The 19,838-nt window shown below is 54.1% G+C and overlaps 7 protein-coding genes across 34 annotated transcripts in view; 3 read left to right on the top strand and 4 right to left on the bottom strand.

The window, feature by feature from the left end:
- On the bottom strand, positions 1-3,749 carry H310_03833 (ATP-dependent protease La). 21 transcript variants are annotated; one of them, XM_008867873.1, is made up of 15 exons: positions 3,587-3,749; positions 3,285-3,541; positions 3,048-3,232; positions 2,790-3,000; positions 2,595-2,741; positions 2,394-2,547; positions 2,197-2,337; positions 2,031-2,153; positions 1,736-1,988; positions 1,487-1,678; positions 1,123-1,443; positions 962-1,068; positions 809-906; positions 625-752; positions 68-573 (listed from the first exon to the last, which is right to left on the bottom strand). In XM_008867873.1, exons 1-15 carry the CDS (start codon positions 3,711-3,713, stop codon positions 315-317), a joined length of 2,703 nt encoding a protein of 900 aa, XP_008866095.1. In that variant the 5' UTR covers positions 3,714-3,749; the 3' UTR covers positions 68-314. The 21 variants fall into 21 exon arrangements, with proteins under 21 accessions (XP_008866091.1, XP_008866099.1, XP_008866096.1 ...); XM_008867865.1 differs by having other exon boundaries at positions 2,595-3,000; XM_008867872.1 differs by having other exon boundaries at positions 1,736-2,153.
- A 689-nt stretch (positions 3,750-4,438) lies between these two features.
- H310_03832 lies at positions 4,439-5,560 on the bottom strand. Of its 2 annotated transcripts, XM_008867863.1 has the most exons (4): positions 5,477-5,560; positions 5,271-5,406; positions 4,798-5,215; positions 4,439-4,738 (listed from the first exon to the last, which is right to left on the bottom strand). In XM_008867863.1, exons 1-4 carry the CDS (start codon positions 5,505-5,507, stop codon positions 4,595-4,597), a joined length of 729 nt encoding a protein of 242 aa, XP_008866085.1. In that variant the 5' UTR covers positions 5,508-5,560; the 3' UTR covers positions 4,439-4,594. The 2 variants fall into 2 exon arrangements, with proteins under 2 accessions (XP_008866085.1, XP_008866086.1); XM_008867864.1 differs by having other exon boundaries at positions 5,271-5,560.
- A 1,111-nt stretch (positions 5,561-6,671) lies between these two features.
- H310_03831 (hypothetical protein) lies at positions 6,672-11,725 on the top strand. Of its 4 annotated transcripts, none has more exons than XM_008867859.1 (21): positions 6,672-7,208; positions 7,258-7,360; positions 7,414-7,531; positions 7,575-7,751; positions 7,801-7,947; positions 7,993-8,212; positions 8,281-8,365; positions 8,424-8,567; positions 8,621-8,869; positions 8,918-9,068; positions 9,191-9,323; positions 9,375-9,452; positions 9,513-9,770; positions 9,840-10,002; positions 10,049-10,278; positions 10,325-10,411; positions 10,458-10,684; positions 10,729-10,908; positions 10,980-11,147; positions 11,189-11,295; positions 11,395-11,725. In XM_008867859.1, exons 1-21 carry the CDS (start codon positions 6,704-6,706, stop codon positions 11,525-11,527), a joined length of 3,663 nt encoding a protein of 1,220 aa, XP_008866081.1. In that variant the 5' UTR covers positions 6,672-6,703; the 3' UTR covers positions 11,528-11,725. The 4 variants fall into 4 exon arrangements, with proteins under 4 accessions (XP_008866081.1, XP_008866084.1, XP_008866083.1 ...); XM_008867862.1 differs by having other exon boundaries at positions 11,189-11,339; XM_008867861.1 differs by having other exon boundaries at positions 10,729-11,147.
- A 54-nt stretch (positions 11,726-11,779) lies between these two features.
- H310_03830 (hypothetical protein) lies at positions 11,780-13,767 on the bottom strand. Its single transcript, XM_008867858.1, has 4 exons — positions 12,807-13,767; positions 12,406-12,752; positions 12,081-12,357; positions 11,780-11,996 (listed from the first exon to the last, which is right to left on the bottom strand). The coding sequence occupies exons 1-4, from the start codon at positions 13,632-13,634 to the stop codon at positions 11,838-11,840; spliced, it is 1,611 nt and encodes a 536-aa protein (XP_008866080.1). The 5' UTR covers positions 13,635-13,767; the 3' UTR covers positions 11,780-11,837.
- Positions 13,768-13,775: 8 nt separating this feature from the next.
- On the bottom strand, positions 13,776-17,065 carry H310_03829 (hypothetical protein). Of its 4 annotated transcripts, XM_008867857.1 has the most exons (12): positions 16,583-17,065; positions 16,245-16,531; positions 16,014-16,187; positions 15,771-15,963; positions 15,415-15,710; positions 15,155-15,346; positions 15,029-15,100; positions 14,766-14,969; positions 14,570-14,701; positions 14,386-14,520; positions 14,114-14,331; positions 13,776-14,063 (listed from the first exon to the last, which is right to left on the bottom strand). In XM_008867857.1, the coding sequence occupies exons 1-12, from the start codon at positions 17,007-17,009 to the stop codon at positions 13,847-13,849; spliced, it is 2,547 nt and encodes an 848-aa protein (XP_008866079.1). In that variant the 5' UTR covers positions 17,010-17,065; the 3' UTR covers positions 13,776-13,846. The 4 variants fall into 4 exon arrangements, with proteins under 4 accessions (XP_008866079.1, XP_008866078.1, XP_008866076.1 ...); XM_008867856.1 differs by having other exon boundaries at positions 14,386-14,701; XM_008867854.1 differs by having other exon boundaries at positions 13,776-14,331.
- Positions 17,066-18,399: 1,334 nt separating this feature from the next.
- On the top strand, positions 18,400-18,956 carry H310_03828 (hypothetical protein). The gene is made up of 3 exons (XM_008867853.1): positions 18,400-18,526; positions 18,576-18,618; positions 18,678-18,956. The coding sequence occupies exons 1-3, from the start codon at positions 18,431-18,433 to the stop codon at positions 18,818-18,820; spliced, it is 282 nt and encodes a 93-aa protein (XP_008866075.1). The 5' UTR covers positions 18,400-18,430; the 3' UTR covers positions 18,821-18,956.
- Positions 18,957-19,092: 136 nt separating this feature from the next.
- H310_03827 (hypothetical protein) overlaps positions 19,093-19,838 on the top strand; it is a gene marked incomplete at its 3' end in the record, with an annotated part of 6,905 nt that continues 6,159 nt past the window's right edge. The window contains exon 1 of the mRNA XM_008867852.1: positions 19,093-19,809. Within this exon, the coding sequence (XP_008866074.1) occupies positions 19,252-19,809 (558 nt within the window). The 5' untranslated portion in view covers positions 19,093-19,251. The remainder of the gene's footprint in view (positions 19,810-19,838) is intronic.

The raw sequence follows: 19,838 nt of genomic DNA, 5'->3' as shown, positions 1-19,838 counted from the left end.
CCATGGTCCAGTGCAGTCAAGTCCCAGCCTGCGCAGAACGCTGCTTCCGCCGTGAAAGTCCGTGAAACTCGGCCATGCCATGATGGTGGAGCCGGTGGTCAGTGTCGCACTGCGTGAGTGCGCGACGAGCCATTGGCACTTAACATGGAATGCAGCATTTCTTAAAGTTCCTGCAGAGCTCAGACACCAAGTCGTCGAGACACTAGCAGCATGCAAGGAGGATCCGAGTGGTCGTATGGGACACAACGATGTCGCTCGTGACAAGGGATTCGTTGTTCAGGTCCGTCTCGAATAATCCTTGCTAACCTCTATCGCTATTTGGCACCATCGCAATCGGAATAGTCCAACGCGACCTTGAACACGTCGTCAAACTCTTTGGCAAAGTGGACGTCGAGCCCGTCCTTCAGGTACTCTGGCAACTCGTTAAAATCCTTTTGGTTGCCAAACGGCAGCACGAGCGTCGTGACGCCGGACCGACGGGCAGCAATCGTCTTCTCTTTGATTCCGCCCACGGGCAACACTTTGCCCGTCAACGAAAGTTCGCCCGTCATGGCGAGATCGGCCTTGACAGGTCTACACAACCATCAGTGTGTGCTACTGCGCATGATGGCATATCAAGTGTACTTATTCAGGGCCAACGACAGCAGCGCCGTCACCATCGTGCAACCTGCAGACGGCCCGTCCTTTGGCGTAGCGCCTTCTGGGACGTGCAAGTGAATATCCGATTCAAAGAACGCATTGTCGGGGTCGATCTATCCATCAAGACGTCGATGCATACATCATATCGCGCAGATGCCAAGGACCGCACCAGTTCCAACTTGTGGCGCGCATACGTGTGCGCAATCTTGGTGCTTTCTTCCATGACGCTGCCCATTTGACCGGTAGACAACAAGCTGCCCTTGCCACCTGTAGCAAACCATGTGAGAAACATCCCCTAGTGACGCCGACAGTGCGGACGCACCTTTGCTTTGAACGGTGGTTGTCTCGATATAGAGCGACGACCCTCCCATGGCCGTCCACGCAAGACCCATCACGACACCAGGCTGCAATGTTTCGTACATGCGTTCTCTAGTCGCACAAGTTGCATCAATCCACAAGGCTACATCGAGAGCTCCAACGAACGACGTAAAGCGGGGCTGGCCGACGTATTTGTGCAGTTTGTCGGGGGAAATATTGAAGTTTGCGACCACATCGTCCGACCCGGCCTCCTTGGCCAGATTTTCGACGACTTCTAGCGCGACTTTGCGAAAAATCTTCTCAATGTGCTGCTCCAGGTTGCGCACACCAGCTTCACGGCAATACCGCTTGACGAGATCTTGAATCGAGTCGTCTGGGAGGGCCAAAGATGGCGGGACATGCTCCGAGTCCTTGAGTCCGCTCTTCTCCAGCGCCTTTGGAACCAAGTACTGGTTGGCAATCGCGACCTTTTCCGGCCCGTCGTAGCTAACACCACGTGAAAACCCTGCCGACAACGTGACATGTGTACCCCGACAATCGGATGACCTCCATGCGGTCGAGCAGGGGCCCGGGAATGGTGTCGGTGACGTTGGCTGTGCACACAAACAGAACTCGCGACAAGTCGACTGGAACGTCGAGGTAATGATCGACAAAGGACGTGTTTTGCGAAGGATCGAGCAACTCGAGCAAGGCCGACGCCGGGTCGCCTTGGTAGCCTCGCCTACCGACAAGATTCGATCAGTGCCAATGCCGCAAAAGGCCTCGAACGCGTCGGTACCCGAGCTTGTCGATTTCGTCGATCAGAATCAACGGGTTGGAACTCTGCGTCGACTTGAGGCACTGAATCACCTTGCCCGGCATCGCACCTATGTACGTGCGACGGTGGCCTTTGATTTCTGCCACATCGCTCAACCCGCCGACCGAAAACCGGTAGAATTCCCTGTTCAGCGATCGCGCGATCGACTTGCCAATGCTCGTCTTTCCGACGCCGGGGGGACCGACCAGGCAGATGATGCGCCCTTGGACTTTACCTACACGACCGCCGTTGACGGGCATGCCAACACGGATCGTACCTAGCAGCTTGGACACGGCAATAAACTCGAGAATGCGCTGCTTCACGTCCGAGAGGCCGTAGTGGTCGGCATCCAAAATCATCTTTGCCGCAACAATGTCAAAGTTTTCCGTCGTGGATTTCCCTGGAAAATCTTGTCAAGCCATCGACATCGAGTCCACACTGACCCCATGGCAGCAGCGTGAGCCAGTCCAAGTAGTTGCGGGTGACGTTGAATTCGGCCGAGTTTTTCTCGAGCATGGCGAGCTTGTTCATTTCGTCTTCAACGACATCCAGAATGTCTTTCGGCACGTGGCTCAAATGCGCGTCTACGGCGGACAAGTTACTATCAGCAAACGATTCGACTGCAACGCGATCACTCGACCTGGGGTGTCTGGGTTCGGCGGAATCTTAAAGTTGTCGAGACGCTGGCGAAACTTTGTTAGCATCGCTTCCTTGTCGTCCTTCTCCAACCCCAACTCTTTCTTGATGGTTTTCAACTGCTCCATGAGCAAGTACTGCCGCTGGTTCTTGGTCACCTGGGTCGGTTCAGAACGACAACGCGTCGGGAGCTGGATCCACGCACCTTCTCTTCGACTTGTTCCTTGATCGATTGCTGGACTCGAGACAGCTCCATCTCCTTCGTGAGCAGCTCGAGCGCTTTCTTCAGACGGTTTTCACAATCCAATTCTTCCAGCACGCTCTGCAGCTCTTCACCGTCGCCCGTCGTCACCTGGCAACGACTTGTTAGCATGCAACATCTCCCGAGAGCTCGACGCACCGACGCCGCAAAATCCGCAAGTATGTACGGATTGTGGATGTCGATCCGCTGCGAGTAGTACTGCATGTGCTCCTTGAACAGCGGGTTCATTTTCACGATTTCACGCAGCGTGGCCACGATCTCGTTCGAATACGCCTTGATCATTTGGTTCGACTTGTCAAATGCGGGGTTTTCGACCGGAGAAATGGTCACGCGCAGCGGTATAGTGCCGCTAGACAGTACATTGAAATCCTTGGCTAATGAACGCACTGCACGGACCTGTCGTGGACGTCGTCGATCGTGATGCGGCGCTGGCCAACCAAGAGCAGTTGGGCCGCACTGTTGTTTTCAAAGTTGATGAGGTTGTCAATGCGTGCGTAGCTCCCCACATGATGGATCCCGCTCAGATCGGTCACGAGATCCTCGTCCTTTTGCGATTCCATGCCAGTGAACCCCATTTCGTCCTGGATCCACACCGATCGGAGACATGAAAAGAGGGGAACGCAACAGCAGTACCTTTGAAGCCGCACCGATTTTTCCTCCTTGTTTCTTCAAGAACACACCGACGTACTTTTGGCCGCTTTCACGAAGCGCGGCGAGAGCCTTCGTGACGTCCGGGTTCGTGATCGTCATGGGAAGGACAACGCCCGGAAACAACGGCCGCTTGTGCGTTGGAATCACCAGTACGTGCGGCACCATGGGCGCTTTCTCACCTTCACCAAAGGTTGCAATGCTCTTGGATGCCGGGATTTCGTCATCGTCTTCATCGTAATCTGCACCAGAGGTCAAGGTTCGAGCATCGCTGGATACGAACGTACTCTTGATGTCGCTGAATGCACGGCACCAGCGCGGCGCGGAAGGACGGTGCGCAGCATAGGGAAGTCGCACGTGTGGTCTTCCAAAGCAGCGTTGCAGGCCGGACGCGGCGGCTTGCGTGAGTCTCATGGTGGATGGAGCGACTTCCAGAAGAATCCAATTCTGGGTTCAAATTGTGGTCAACATGCAAAATCCAACCAAGTTCGATTGGATATATTTCATCCAACGAATAGAAAGAAATGTTTTAATTGGATCAAATAAAGCAGGTTACAGCCAATCAAGACAAACTCTCTGCGAACTCGATGCAAACACACACTGCCCATGGACAATCAGAGCGGTGGACACCACAGGCCATGGCTCCTTCGTGCATGGAAATCCAGCGTACGATATGAATAATCGTCGAGATTACTTCTTTTTTGTGGCACGAATCAAGTGCAACAGCTAGCCATCGCCAACGAATTCATGACTCAGAAAGAGCTGGTCGATCCGCCAAATGCACCAGACAAAAATTGTTCGAAGCCATCGCCACGCCACACGCTCAGCCCGTGAACGCTCAGCGTCTCGGATGATTGCGATCATGCCGCACGGACTCGAACTACCACATAATGTCGACGGAGCTGCGGTCGTGAAGACGAGTCGTCTACACCAATGTGACGAGCTACGATGATGCTTTTGTACGAGAACAACGGCGTGAAACGCCTCGTCACGGAAGAAACTGGGTGTGGACGCAAGTATGTCATGGCGCACGCCCAGAAGTCACCATATTTGCACCGTGGGCAACCAACCGGACTTTGGTAGTGGGCACAAGTGGGGTACTGTTTTCCTGACGAGCTTTGTACGTTCTCGGGTTTGCCATGTTCCGGCCACTTTGGAATCTGGTGGGACTGCGCCAACGACAAGCACCCTGCTGAGGGATGTATAAAGAGATTGGAATCAATTAATAAATGAACTAAACGCTGGGGTAGCAACCTAACTTACTCAACCACCACCACCGATGCAACAGAAGGGGATTACTCCAAGCACATGGGAATGGGTGTGAAATCTTCTACGGAGGTGAGCTTGGCCTTCAAAGGCGACTCGTCGCAGCTCAGGGTGGTCTCGCTGTCGCAGTCGCTGTCGGTGTCCATGCCGCAGTCCTTGGAATGGACGAGGTTCTAAAAGAGTTTTTGCATGAGTTCCACAATGAATTGCACGGAACATTAACGCGACGTACCTCAAGGTAGAGTCGCATCGTGTTGCTCTGTCGCGCCACCATCGACACGATTTGGTCGGCAAGCAGAGGCAGTGATCGTGTGTCGTTCACGACATGCAAATCCCATGGAAACACGTTGTAAAACGCCAAGCAGTCTTCCATCTTGGATCGTTTGTGCTCCATGTATCGAATGCGCTCGGGTTCGTCTTGCAGCCGTCGTTGGATGCGGCGCCATAGCAATTCGCGCTCGACGTTAATATGCAACGTGACGAATTCGATTTCGGCAAACTTGGACACTTCATCCATCTGAGAGCGGATGACGGGTTCGAGTAGGTTGCCGTGGGCTGCGTAGAACACCGCACTGAACGGCGATCGGTCGGCAAAGTAAACTTGTCGCTCAGCGTGAGGCTTTTGCGATAACTGGAGGACGCGGTCAAACCTGAATGTTAGTCAGAGCAAGATCAGCAAAGCAAGAGGCAAAGGGTATGGCGTACCAAGAGCACACCCACTTTGTTTCCATGAACAGGGACTGAGGATGCAGCGAATGCGCCGGCATGTCGAGAAAGTTTTCGTCCAAGATGCGAAATCCGTTGGCAGCAAACTCGTTACAGAGCGACGTTTTGCCGCTTCCTACATGGACATCACATGAATGAGAGGAGGCTGCATGCATGTCGGGCAGGGCCAAGCAAATTGCTTGTACCATGGCATCCTTCCAGGCACACAACCAGCATCTTGACCGCAAGATGGAGAATGGTCAAGTTGCCGCCCCGCTAAGGACTTCGACTCAAAATTCGAATTTTTGAGTTTCAAGCGTGGCGGCGACATTTGAAAATTCAACTTTCCACGCTGAATTTGTATGAAATTAAATTCCAAACAATTTATTCAGCAACGTCTCTGCGTCGAAGCGGGAGGCATCTCAACTTCGGCTTGGGGGAAAACCCGCGGCAAATCTTTTTGACCAATCATCACTGTTCAAATAGAGTTTTCGAACTTTGATTCGTTATAATATATAGAAAGCTGATTGGTCCATGCCCAGGTTCGAGTTGGGAGGGCTTGTCGCTGATTGGTGGATTCAATAACACCAAGATACCAAGATGCCACCTCCCGAGTGCCGCCGAGGGGGTGCGCCGCCGTCGGGCATGGGACCGAACGGCTTCATGTATTCGTGAAGGCTAGATCGCACTGAGGTCAGGCGTAGTTAAGGTGACCATTGTTACCCTTGGAATATGAACGCTTTTTTTTCCTGAAACAGCCCGAGATATGGTTGCGGAATTGGTTGATAGCACAATTGCACGCATCGTCTACTGCGTGTACGTATGGCTGAGCTTACTCAATGCGCAGTGCATGGCTGTAGATTGTAGGAAGTGAAGACACCTTGATGTCCGTGAGGCCTGAGTAAGGAACATCTCAACCTGAACCGAAATCTCTCTTCACACCGATTGATCCAGACAATTGCTAGCATTCACCTCGGTGGTGATTGCAGTTACAGCACGAATGAATAGTGAAGAGCAAGTGACATCACCAGGCTGAGCATCATGGGAGCCTTGCGCTACCAATGTTACGGATGCATGCACCTCACGACCTTGCGCCACAGAGTTGAAACACGCGCCAATCTTGGTGTTTCCCAAAGTGTGCACACAGGGTCCAAGGCCAATGCAAGTTTTGCCGTCTCCTGGCAGAGATGAGCTTGAGGTATGGATAGCCAAAGACAATGAAGGAATCGGCAGATATTGGTTGAGTTTTCCATTCACGGCGTCATCCCCATTGGAGGTTGGAAAGAAGATGTACTGGGTCTTTCCGCGATGTATCGCATGACGTCTTCTACACACAAGAAAAGGCCACATGGGTGTACACCATGGTGTTCTAAATATAGGAGTGTCATCCGCCACTTGGCAGTGGATGCACCGGTTTGGTTGAAACAGGTCCAATGAAGCCCATCGTGATCGATGAAGAGGTCGAGAACGGCGACGTTCCTGCCGTCGATGGAGCTGGGACTACGTCGCTGTTGCCGCACAAAGGTTCGCCGCAAAAGAAGAAAAAACCACTAGTCTATCGAAGCCACAGCACCCACACAACGGCCAGACAAGACGCCGCCACAGTTGCCATGCAACCTCTTCTTCAGCATATTCAACAACTCTCACCAAAGGGCCAACAACATCGTTCGGCCACGATGGCACACATCCCCATGATCCAACATCACAAGCGGCCAAGGGCCAAACCCAAAGCCAACCACCACAAACCGCACGATGCGAACTGGGATATCAGTATCTTGAACAAAAGCTGGCAAATCTCGGACGACATGAAGCGGTCCCTGCCAGCTCTTGTCCAGAGCAACCTTCGAGCAGCCCGGGGGAGTTCTGCCCCAACCGCAGACCAACGATTCCTCGTCTCGACCAAGCTCGTCGTACCAACAATGAAAGTCCCCATGCAACGTACGTACGTGCCCTGTTCAGGACCATCATCGCAGCCATTGTAACGTAGCCATGGGCGTGTCGGCATCGGCAGAAGTTCTTCAAGCGCAACTCCTCATGGACGAAGTGAAAGACGACGCCCTCGAGAAGCTGACCGACATGGACCGTCGCAAGTACTCCAGCGCATTGAACCAATGTCTAGGATGCTGTCCTTAGCGTTCTGCAGGTACTTTGGCGCATCGGGCAAGGCCGACATGCGCCAAGTCACGAGCAAAATGGCCTCTCAAATGTACCTGTTCACGTCGGTCGAGGATCTGCTCGAGACGAACCTCGATTTTGACCAGGTAATCCAGCCTCGGTCGCGACCTGTCAGCTACCATTGCGTAGCTCGAGCCTTCGGACGACTCGGTCGGAGTTTTCGCGGGCCCATTGACCGCCAGACACAAATACACCGCCATGTGCTTGATCGCCAAGCTGCCACCGTCCATTCGCCTCATGATTCGAAACCACACGGGGCCGGAAATCAATGTGTCTCACATGGCCATGGGCGACGACATGTGCAAGGTACGACCAACGCCGTCCCGAGAGTTGACGGACTGGTTTCTGCCATTAGATCTTTGCCCAGTGCTTGTCGGACCTGCCCATGGTGACCAGCTTGAATGTCCGCAACAACCGACTGACGGACAGCGGCATCGGCGCCCTCGTCCACGTGTGCTTGAACAAAGACGACTTGACCATGCTTGACCTGTCCGAGAACAAGGTTCGGACGACAGGATATCGCATGAGCTTCTTGTATCGTGTACAGGTGGATGGGGACGCCGCGGCGGCACTGGCCGAGTACGTGGCTGCGCCGTCTTGCGCCCTCACGGAGCTCCGCATGAACATGAGCGATGTCGACGATGGCGAAGTCCTCGGATTTGCACAGGCCCTGCACACCAACACATCGTTGCGGACACTCGAGTTGTCTCGGAATTTGATCGGCAACGCCGAAATGATGAACGTGGTCAAACCAGACATGATCACCGGTTCGGCACCACACTCAGCCTCGTAATTGCCAGCAACGCTAGCTAAATCGTGTCCATGAGTCATGTAGGAGGTGAAGCGATCGCAGAAATGCTGTGCAACAACAGCTTCCTGACTAAATTGGACCTGTCTTGGAACATGATTCGACTCAACAGGTACAACAATGCGGCGGAAACTTCTCCATCCGTTGTGCTGACGGCCGTCGTGTTGTAGCGCGGTGGAGCTGGGCAAAGCTCTCGCGGTCAACAACGGGCTTCGCGAACTCAATTTGGCCTACAACGCGTTTGGAAACGACGGCACGCAAGCGATAGGCATGGCTCTGCACAAGAACAACTGCCTGCAAATTCTGGACTTGAGGTTCGCCAACACACGTGATCGTGTGGCTCTAAGCGTTGGTGGATGGACGACAGCCACAACAATATTCCGTGTCAAGCCGCATGGGTCATTGCTCAGTCGCTGCAAGTGAACGACTCGATCGATACCATTATTTTGGACGGGAACCCGTTGGGAAAACTCGGGTGTCAAGGCCTGCTCCATGCCGTCGCCACGTCCAGCAACCGAAGCCTGTCGATTCCTATGATCGGATGCAACTTTGACCTCTTCGACCCCAACAGCTTCAACCCCGAGGAAGCGTCCGGGCAGTACGACCTGAACTTGAGGTGCGATTCCGAGTTCGTTGAGGGCCACGACCCAAGAATCGGACGTAGTATTCCGTACGAGCGATCGATTTTGCTCGAGCTCGTTCGGTGCGCCAGCACAAAAGTTGGGTGTAAATTCATCTCGATGGTGCACGTGCTGGACAAAACGTCCAAGACCATCCATGTCGAATGTCGGGATGCGCCGAAAACGGCGGTGGAGGTACGAATTGGAGCTGGCTAACAAATATGTTCGGGAACCGTCCATTGCGTGGCGACGTGGGTGGCTGTCGAAATATATGCCTGTGGTCCATGTTTAGCATGATGGATGGACGACGTGCGTAGTTGTCGAGGCGCCGGAGCAGCACCAAAGCTCGCATGTTTGCGTCGAAAATGAACCAAACAACTCTGGAAGCCCTCTTCGACGACTTGGACAAGGACCACTCTGGGGCCATTGACGCCATCGAGCTCGAAAATGGTACTGATTGTCCCGACGGACTACACTTTGGTTGACGCGGTGCATGTCCAGGGATGATCAGCATGGGGATCGAACCCGAAGTCGGCGAAGCCGCGCGATTGATTGCCCGCTTTGACATCGACGGCACAGGTTGTCCCTCTCCCCTTCATGTACACCAATCACGCTCACACGGACGATGGACGACGGCAGGCACGATCGAAATCAACGAGTTCATGGAACTGATGGGGTCGTTTAACGTCATGCCCAAACCAAAGCGCGACTTGATCGACTTGGCGACAAATCGGCCGTTTGAAGTGCCGCTGACCGGCCAAATGCTCGTTGAGTTTGTCGACTTGCACATCCCGTCCGAGCAGCAGGAAGCCCATACACGGGAGAGCGTCGGCCACCTCATCAAGAACCTCAAGGACAACCACTCGCACGCTCAAATGCTGGCCATGGCCAAAAACGGTACGTCGGTCCGCACGTTCGAATCGAGGGTGGATGGCCGACCGACTGACTGGCAATGATGGGTGGCAGGCATGTACTTTAAAGAGAGGGAGGCTCAGATGATCATCGACTCGATTTTGGATGGCTCGGACGTCGTGCAAGCAATGGCATCGATTCTACCCCACATGATCGACGCGTCGAATGCGTGTCAACTGATTGAATGCAATGTCACGGACGTGTCGCAGCGGCTGCGGTGTGTCCCGCTCCGCCAACACAACGTCCTGACGTCGCCGGACTAGGCTTCAGCACCTCCTTCGGTTCTCGTTTGGCCCGATCGTTGGGCTTTGCACGGGCCACTACCGATTGGAAATGGCCGAGCCGTTGGATCGCATCGCGGCCAAGAAACTCATGGAAATCAGCAACAAGACCATGCTGTGGAAGAAGCGCAATGACTTGACCGACACGTCGCAGCACAAAAACTTTCAGTGCTTTCGCAACGAGTCGTTTAATGGAAAGCCCATTGTCCTGGGTATGTTTGTTGGCGGCTGGTTGCGCGACTTTTGATCGTGGCGCAGAGAATGCCTTTTGCGACAAAATACCCAAGTTTGGCGTCCTCGAGTTTGACTTTGTCCACATGGCGAGCCGGCCCCTACGCCAACCAGGCACGTGCCCCGAAGCATCGATTCGTTCGTCTTGACGTTGTGGCAGGGCAAGCGGACATCCAGCCCATGTCGACCAAACGGTTCCAGCAGTTCCTCGACAAGATGCAAGCGGTGGGGCTCGACTTGAACCCGCATTGCCAAGTCCCGCACTGCTACCGCGCGCTCTCGGACAACGTGTACACGCAAATGCTAAAGATGCAAAAGAATCGTCAGCACATTCACTACGGCGCCGGGCTCGCGGCCGTAGCCGAAGCCACGCTTCTCGGCGAAAAGGTGTTCGACCGACGTTGTCCATGCACTCATCGACGAGGGTGTAGACCACGATCAGTGTGCGGCGCATGATCATGGAGCTCAACTACCTCCTCTCGTCCCGGTGGATTAGCGTGAAACAGACCATTCGGTTCCTCACGATGTGGCCTCGCGTGTTTCAAGCTGCCCGTCTCGATGTCGTCCTCATTTTCTTTGACCGAATCACCGACGTGTACAACTTTCAGCAGGTTCGTCGTTCCAACCCGTCGATTTCGTGTTCACGAAACAACAACTGAGCGCATGTCCGTCGTGCTTGCAGGTGTTTCCTCTGCTTACCGACGATGAAATCGCTCAGTTGTTGTACCGCGTCGGGTGGCTCCATGTGTGGAGCCCGCTCGTCCCCGACATTTACTACGAGCTCGACTTGGCCATCTACGAACAGCGAGAAGTCGCCAAGATGCTGGTTCAACTGGCGCTGAGCGAACCGGTACTACGTGAGGTGGCTGGGTTCTACTGACACGATGCCAGGGCGAAAACTGGCAAAACGAAACGTACGGGTGGAACCGCGGCGACCCCATTCCCGGGTGGCAGCTCAACCAGTCGTGGTTGGGCGAAGGCAACTTTCCAGAGAAGGGGTATTTGACATTGGACTACTACTCGGGCGCGGACCGTGGCTGCAGTACGATGCCCGCTGCGCCACGATGCCAGACAGCCGAATGAATTTCGATGCGTAGGTCCCGTGTGGCACACTCGCGTGGCCATGTGCAAGAACGTCTTGGCCGTGCCACCATCCCCACCTTACCTGAACGAATTCATCCACCACACGACCACCCTGACGCTCAACTCGGTTCGCGACTTGACGCCTAAACCTGTCGTCGCGCATGCTATCCAACCCAAGAAGAAACCATAAGATGTCGAGCACGTCGACGGCTCTTCAGGATGCATGAACGAGGTGGCTGTCGTGATAAGTGATCCAAGTGGGTCGAGCGAAAGCCATGCCAAATAATTCCACGGCAGCCATGTACGTGTGACGTGGGGGTGTGCAAGTATTAACACACGAGGTTGGTGGAGCTTGGTGGCATGGCCGAGTGGCCATCGATTCCGATGGAGCTGGCATGCACTTGCAATACACGGCAGGATGTTTTATTGAGTGTCGCTGGTACGACATCCACGAGATCTAAGCAGTTTGAATCAAGGGGGAGCTTGGCGCTTCAGGGAGATCCGTGTGGCCGCGGTAATCGGGGCCGTTGGTCGTGTATTTGGCAAAGATCGAGTCGACGAAGAGAGGGGTGAGGCCAAACTCTTCGAGCGAATACTTGAGCTCTCCGTACTTGCCCTGTGGGTCGAACAGCGATGAGCTCACACCATCATCATGGCATCCATGTCCAATGCGACAGAGTAGTTCACGATCGAGACATACCTTGGGTTTGTCCGACAAGTACGCTTGCATTTTCTCCACAAACTCGTCCGTGACGTCCTTGTTCCACTTGGCGTACAACGACTTGACGACTTGAATCGGGTCCGCCACGAGTTCTTCGTACGTGACATCGATAACATCCATGGACTTGGACGATCGGGCATCGTGCAAGGCTGCTGCCTTTTCGCTGCACAGGTCCAGCGCGACGCGGCCCACGTGCTTCTTGTCCAGTGCTTTGCCTTTCAACGCAGGGTGCATGGCACGCAGCAAATGCGTGGCACTAGAGAAAACGTTGACGAGGTGAAGGCTTGTATGGTCTAGGCTGTACCTCGACGGCACGACTTCGGTCATCGGGCGGTGCAGGACCACCACGCGGGCATCCGGGAACGCGACCCGCAACTGAGGAAGGTGCGAAGCGTGAAATGGCGCCTTGAGCAGCCATGACGTTTCAATCGAGGTCGACGGCGTCGTCGACGGGTTGGCCGGTTCGTTGGCTACATCCTTCAAAACATCTTTGTCCGAGGGGGTATCGACAGCTTTTTCCACGGTCGCTTCGTCCGACGATGTCGAGTTTTGGTTTGTTTGCAGCATTTGCAAGTACCGGCGAAGGTACCCGTACACGTTGGACGAGTTGGGCAGCGCGAGAAGCCGTCGCCGCGCGGCATCCCCAAGGACCTGATTCACCAAGACGCATCAGACCATTGACCAAGGATTTGTACTTGACCGTACCGCTGCATAAAACGGAGACGGCATGACATGCTGGCCGATGACGCTGTCGTCGCAGAAGCTAATGGGGTCCATGTATTGAACCGCCACGAGGGACTCGTACAATTCCGGCGTCAACCGGTACGTGCTCTGCCATCCGTGGTAGCTGCGGTTATGCCAGATGTGCGCCGAATCGACAGCACCAGCTTTGGGAGGGGCCACGGGGGAGTATGCCATCGCTTCCGACTCGTAATGGCGCGGCGCACGGAGAGTCGGGTCAAGGGCCAAGAGGTTGTACAACAAATGCTGTCCAGTGCGCGGCAAGCCGGTAAGGACAATGGGCGCTTCGATCTTTTCTTGGAGAACGTCGGGGTGCTCCACAACGTACTCCATGAACGCCTTCCGGGCCAACAGCGACGCCATCAGGTCCTTGGTCACCATGTAACGACCATAAGGGGACAACGTCGGGGATTTTGCGAGGTCGTCGATGACGGCGTCGAAGAGCTCAATGGTAGTAGCGGGGTCACCAAAGAACTCTTCGGCCTCTTTCGGTGTTGCTCGGACGAGTTCCTTGAGTTTATCGACCGGGATGGCAAACATCGTGACGCCAAACACGCGCTGGCTCACGTTGGCCACTCCGAGCAGGGTCCAGAGCCACCAGTGGCTGAATGCGTACGCTTTGAGGATCGTCGGGTCGGGTTTCTTTTCCTTGGGGGCGACACCGAGCAGGATGCAGGCCAAGTAATACACAAACACAAGGAGGCACACGACGTTCAGGATCATGTACACGTCCTGCACGCTCAGCGCGAGCAGTTCGTCCTTGATTGAGTTCCAAATCTCTTCCGACTTCATGGCGAATTCGACACTGACGCACCGTCGCCGCTGCGAGCTAGAAGATTTGCCAGAGGACGATGTTCGACGTCCGGCGAAAGGATGGATACGTCAGGGGTTCGAATTTCGAACGGGCGCCGTTTCACATGTAACTGGTTGGCAGTTACGGAAAGGCGGCACGAGCCACACAGCATGATGCACCCGCCTTGATGTCGTGTGTTTTATTCGTTAGGTCATTGCAAGAGGCTCTGAATGAGCCGACGATTCTTCTGCTCCATCGTTTGTGGCTGGAAAGTGCACTCGCTCAGCTCCTTGGCGTCCCTTTCGGCCTTCACCTGCTCTTGGCGAGCGCGGCGACGCTGATCGTACGACAGATTGAATGGTTGGGGCACGGTATACGCCCGAGGAGTGAAGTCCCGTGTGTTGGTGAAAGCTTTGGCTTCGCGCTCTCTGGAATGGACCATAAGGAGGAAGTGCCACGACATGCTGACACGACGTACTTTAGCTCCGCTTCTTGTCGCTTGGCGAGTTGTTTCAGTTCCAAGAACCGACCGAGGCCCCGGACTACCACGGGTGCCCTCGACGGTCTTGGCGTCGGTCGATTGATGGCGGGGGCAAACGTGCACGCTTGTAGCTCTTGAAACTCCAACGAGTTCCGCTGGTCTTCGAGCTTTTGACGTCGCATGATTCGTGCTTGCTCGATTTGCTGTAAGCACGTCTGCAACCACAATTAAAACATCTCTGGACAAGATCCTTTGTGTGTGCTGATTACCTCTGGATTCCACACGCTCGTGCGATCGAGGTCAGGGTCGGCGGCCACGAGTGCCGGGCGGAACCTGCACTCCGCTTGCTCCTGGGCATCCATGTCCCGCACCACGCGGGATCGAATGGTTTTTGTCGATGGTTTCTATTCACACACGAATGAGACTCACAGTTGGACGTTGCGCTGCCCAAACTTGAGCAAGCTTGTGGATCGACGTGGGTTGGCCGAGGGCTTTCGACACTTTGTTCAACACTGGCTTGTGGCTGAATTTCTCGTACTTTTCATCCTCGAGGCGCTTCTTTGCCAGCTCTCGTTGCCGCGGCTCCTGTGTCCGTCGTTCCATAAGGCACAAGCTACGACAAGACAAAAATCGCCAACAGCACCAGTACCTCGTACGTCATGCGATACAGCTGAGCCTGTTTGGACTCGACCAAACGCTTGGGCCGAGTGAATTGCAGCACTTGGTTCGAGTTTCCAATACACGGCTGAAATGGTTTTTCCTCAGCTTGCACTCTCTCCTCGAGGGCCAGCTTTGCCTCGAATTTCTGCTCCAGTTGCGCTTGGAGCAACTGCTGCCTTGTGACAAAGTCCAGCTACAATCGTCGCACATGTCAGCGATTCCCCGTGCAAAAAAATACGACGACACCACTACCTTGAACTCGGGCTTACGTTCCACGATGGCCTGGCTGCGGTCGTTCACACAAGGGGTGAACGCTGGCTCGTCCTACAAAATGATGCAAACGTAAAAATCCCACACTCTTCGGACAAATGGACGAACCAATGCAGCATAATACGCTTGTATTTGAAGCTTCTTCTCGGCGCTCTCTTCCGCATCTTGGACGAGACGAGCGGTCACATCGATCTTGGACAAGTCGTGGGCGAGTTTTTGGCTGTGCGGGTTGATCGTGGGTGTAAAGGTGAGTTGGGTCTCGGCTTCGATGGCGTGTTCGAGCTGCCGCAGCATTTCTTTCTGCCAGCAACAGCAGCGTTTAGTCATGGACGAATAAAACGCATGTGCTCGGGAAAAGTGTTGCATACTTTGTGGCGGTGGAGCTCGGGAAGTCGAGTGTGAATGGGTTTTTGGGCGGTGGTTGCGCCGACCGCAGACCGATTTCGATTGATTTGGGGCTTGAATGTACACGTCGCGCGCATGTGCTGGTCATCCAGAACTTGCTTGACCTTTTCCCGAAGTTCGAATCGCAGCGACCCTTCCCCATGCAACCGTTCCGTGAGTTCGTCGAGTTTGGCTTTCTTGTGGGGACTCCAAGATGGCGGTGGCTTGGCCGTCTTAGCGCTTTTTGTTGCTTTTTCGGGCGTCCTTAGCGTTGGGTGTCCTAAACGCACGAGTCGAGCGCCATGTCATCATGTACAGCAAGGTCACACCACCAACACACCTCGTGGCAAAGGACCTCTCGAATTTGGCAGAAACGAGCAGGAGGTGGTAAACGCTGCCATGTCTTGGGCAACTTTGGCCTTTTCGCGCACCGTGTAATCGACGGATTGAGCTAGTTGTTCCATACGCTTCTTCTGTTGAGCGGCCGACGTCCTTGATAGCGCATGTCGCACATGTGATGCCGACGCGACAGGCTGTCCATCCGAGCACAACTTATTTTTTGACGTCAACGAAAGCCGTGTACCTCGGACAAACGTAGGATGAATGGGTTAGTCGGCGACGGATTGGTGACCTCTGCTCGCAACTTTCGAGATGACGGTCTTTTTGTCGGTGCCTTGGCTTGGGTCGACGTAGTCTCGGCGGAACTCGGCGAGATTATAGATGTTTCGGGTTGTCGAGCTGATACAGGTCGATCTGTCTAGAAGCGCGAGACTACTTGATCAGCGCTGCATTAAACTTGAGACGAAAATCGCACCGATTCAAGGTCTCCGTCATATCGCACGCTTTTCTTTGGTGGCCGTGAAGGATGTGCTGGGGCGGTAGCAGACCGCTCTGCGTTGGAAGCAAGACTTGGGGTCGAGAGCGGGAAAGAGTCCACGTGCTGCTGGCTGGAGCTCTCGCTCAAGATGGAACAGCGGTCGAACGACAAGTGAGCATGCTCTGTCGACGGCGGAGGCGGCAGTTGATGGATGTCTGATGCAAAAAAGAGGGTATCGTCGCCATCTGCGTGCTGCAGTTCCTTCAAGAAGGTCAAGCTGTCATCTATTCCACCGCCAGAAGTCAACACACTGCGTCCACATGGATCGATCGTACCATCGTCGCTACCAAAGGCACGATGTGCATCGCCGTCATCGCGATGGCAGCGTTTTGATTCAAATGCATCGTCAGCGTCGTGGATATCGAGACTGTCAAACTCTGGCTTGGCGCTGAGTGATGGGAGTGGGAAAAATGCCGTCGAGTTCAAGAACGATGACGAGGCGACTGCGTCGATTTGTTGACCATCCGCCTTGCGCTGGCGCATGGCTGTTCGCTCGGCATTGAGCTTGGCAAGAATCTCTTTCCGACGTGCTTCGGTCATGGTGAGGTTGGTTGCGGACTTGTCGAGTGCAGTTGGAGTAATGAGATAGGCCTCGGCTGCACGCAGCTCATCTTCGACCTGCCCAAGATTAATGCCAAGCCTCGTCTGGGCGCTCATGCCGTGCCGCGGCCTCGTACGATTCTCCTCTGGGAAGTGTGGCATTCCAAATCGAACATTTGGCCGCGCATCGCGATCGACACAATCTTGAAACTTCCGACATCGCGGCGACAACGACAGCAGTGGATTCAGATGCATGGGGGCGGGGTCTCAACATGGAAATGGTGCTCTATTGGGAGGCTCACGAGCCAAACACTCTCCACAGCACGGTGCTTTATCGGACTCCGATTGTAGGCCAAAAGACATGTTGTCGACAACTTTGCCCAGATACATATTGTTAACTTTTGTGACTGGAAAATTGTGCTGGTCATCATGAAAAAATCTTGGTGTCGCATTCGAACCCTTTTACTCCAAGCTCGGCCAGGTTTGGGGCTACCCTCGGCAAGGCAACCATCAAAATACTGTTTCGCGAGTCTTCCGCTGTACATCGCTCGCGATTTTTTCTCGAGCTCACTGGGGCATGTCGTTCCGTGGGGAATATAGCAGCACTGTTGTCCCTGTAGTATTTCAACATGGAGTTCGTTTCCAACGACGTATGTTGCAACACTGTATGAGGCCATCCAAAACGTCTTAGGGGGTTTTCGGAGCGACTTTTGCGTCAGCGATTTTTGGAGTTCGTTCGACAAACAACGCTGACATTTCATCGACTTTGGGAACATTCAATCGACAAACACAATTGGTCAAAACAATAGCCAATGAATAATGTCCATTCATGACCATCCAAACGATTATTGTCATTCATCGACTCGAATGTCGCCGCCCACGTCACTGAAGTCTCCACCAATAAAGCGTGCCGCCAAAGTCAAGAGGGCCGTGACGGCTGAAAAGTCTGCCAAGACTGTGTGGACCGCCGACATGGTGTCGACGCTGTTGGATCGGCGTTGCGATGACTTCGCAGCAAGCTTTGAACTACATAGAAGCGCAGCTCAATTGTCAGTCTTGTGGGGAAAGATCGCTTTGGCTGTAAATGTACAACATGGAACAAACATACCAGCGTTGGCAGCAAAGAACAAGTATTCCAGCCTTAAGCGCGAGTACTCTGCCATCCGAATGGCCGAGAAAGAAACTGGAAATTGCCCCCCCTGTGGTGTACCCCATTTATTGGGACTGTCTTGTTTCGGCTCTGGGCAGCATGGACGGCCTCGGTCATGTCGAATACACGTTTGGAGCAGGCCGCAACGTGGAAGAGAGCGATGGAAGTGATGATGCTGACACTGAGCGAGACGACAAGAAACATCAATCGATTTTTGATGCCGAAGTTGCGCGACAGCGTGTAAAAAGACCAAAAAAGTTGGACATTGGGCAGAGTCTTGTTGCGAGATAATTCTACTTTGTAGGCAGAACTGGCTCTTTTGTTCTTCTTTGTAGGCAACACCGTCATTAAATTCGATTTAACATTTGATGCACAGATTGCAATAAACAATGTGGTAATAGTAGTAACCTCCGCTGTTCGGGACTATGGCGAAATGGGGCGAATCCCTCAACTGGGTACTCCGGGTAGATACATAGCAGTTTTTCAAGCAAACGCCGTGTCGCTGGTCACTGGCAAACGCAATGGCCAGGTACGGCGGTCGACAGGCAAAGTGAGGTTGATGATTCATCTTGGCGTAGGTGGAGAATCGGCAGCTCCGCGAACACTTGGCCCAAGCTCTTGGTGCGTGCACTCGTTTCTGGCGCTGAAAGGCTTGTGCGTTCTGACATGCGGTCCACTAGCGCGACTCGAGCAAGTACAACATGAAAACCTCGTGCTGCATCAACTCGACCTGAATCTGCACACCGAAGTTGCGTCCCTCCGGTTTCTGGTGTTCAACCCCGACCCCCAAGCTGCTGCGGCCATCCGTCCTCCTGGACTATAGACTCCCTTCACTAGCAAGAAACGTCAACTTATAGAGAGAACTCCCTTCTTCATGACTACTAGTATTGCGCCGCCGCCGCCCCCTGTCGTGTTATTGTGCGGATAAATCCGGATACCACCTTGTTTTTTAATTTGCAGTGTTCTATACATTTTCCTTGAGAAATTTTCCACTGGAGAAAAATTGATGATCGCTCCGATGACAATGCATCCGTCGACCCTCCCTTTTCACAACCTGATGACGTGTCGGCGGCGCTGCGGCGCGTTCGTTTTGCTGAGGTGGCAAGCTCATCAACCGCGTCGACGAAGGACCGACGAACGTGACGTACTTTAACCAGAGGCTCGAGGTCCCTGCCATGAAATCAAACACACTGATACTGTCGATCTGAACGACGTCAACGATTCACATGGTGGCGGTAGCACTACTCAGCTGGCATGATGCAGTCGTGGAACAAGCTTTGTATCCAGGGAGGATTCATCGAAGTGGCGGCCAAGCTGCCCGGCGCCATCAACAACGTCCCGGATGATGTCCACGAGAGCGTCACGACAAATCCGAACGCGGTCGGCGAGTTCTGGAAGGACGGCGTCAAAACGAAACTCACGTCAGGAGACCGCATCAAGGACGGCGCGTACTACTTGACATGGCCTGGCATTTGGCTCCTCGGGAACCTCGGCCGCGCACTCTATTCGGCCTCGACCACGCGCATGTGGCCATGGACGTACAACGAGTGCAACGGCGACTTGTCACCCCATCAAGCGATCTCCGCATGCGACCCGAATCCTGGGTACGGGCTCAATCCGAACCAAGGCCGTGGCGTGCCGGAGATGGACATTTTGGAAGGCGACGGGGCAGCCATCTCGTCGTCGATTCAAATCGCACCCGGCATGCCAGACAACTACCGTCGCTTGCCCGTTCAAGAGCCAGATTTGACGTGCCATAGCCACTCGTTTTTCGTCACGAATGGCTGTGTATGCAGCAAGAACTATCACACGGTGCTGTCGGTCTTGATTGCCATCGTCGA

This window comes from Aphanomyces invadans (assembly GCF_000520115.1).
Source record: "Aphanomyces invadans strain NJM9701 unplaced genomic scaffold supercont1.6, whole genome shotgun sequence".
Taxonomy (NCBI): domain Eukaryota; phylum Oomycota; class Saprolegniomycetes; order Saprolegniales; family Verrucalvaceae; genus Aphanomyces; species Aphanomyces invadans.
This window is presented reverse-complemented; position numbering and strand designations above follow the sequence as displayed.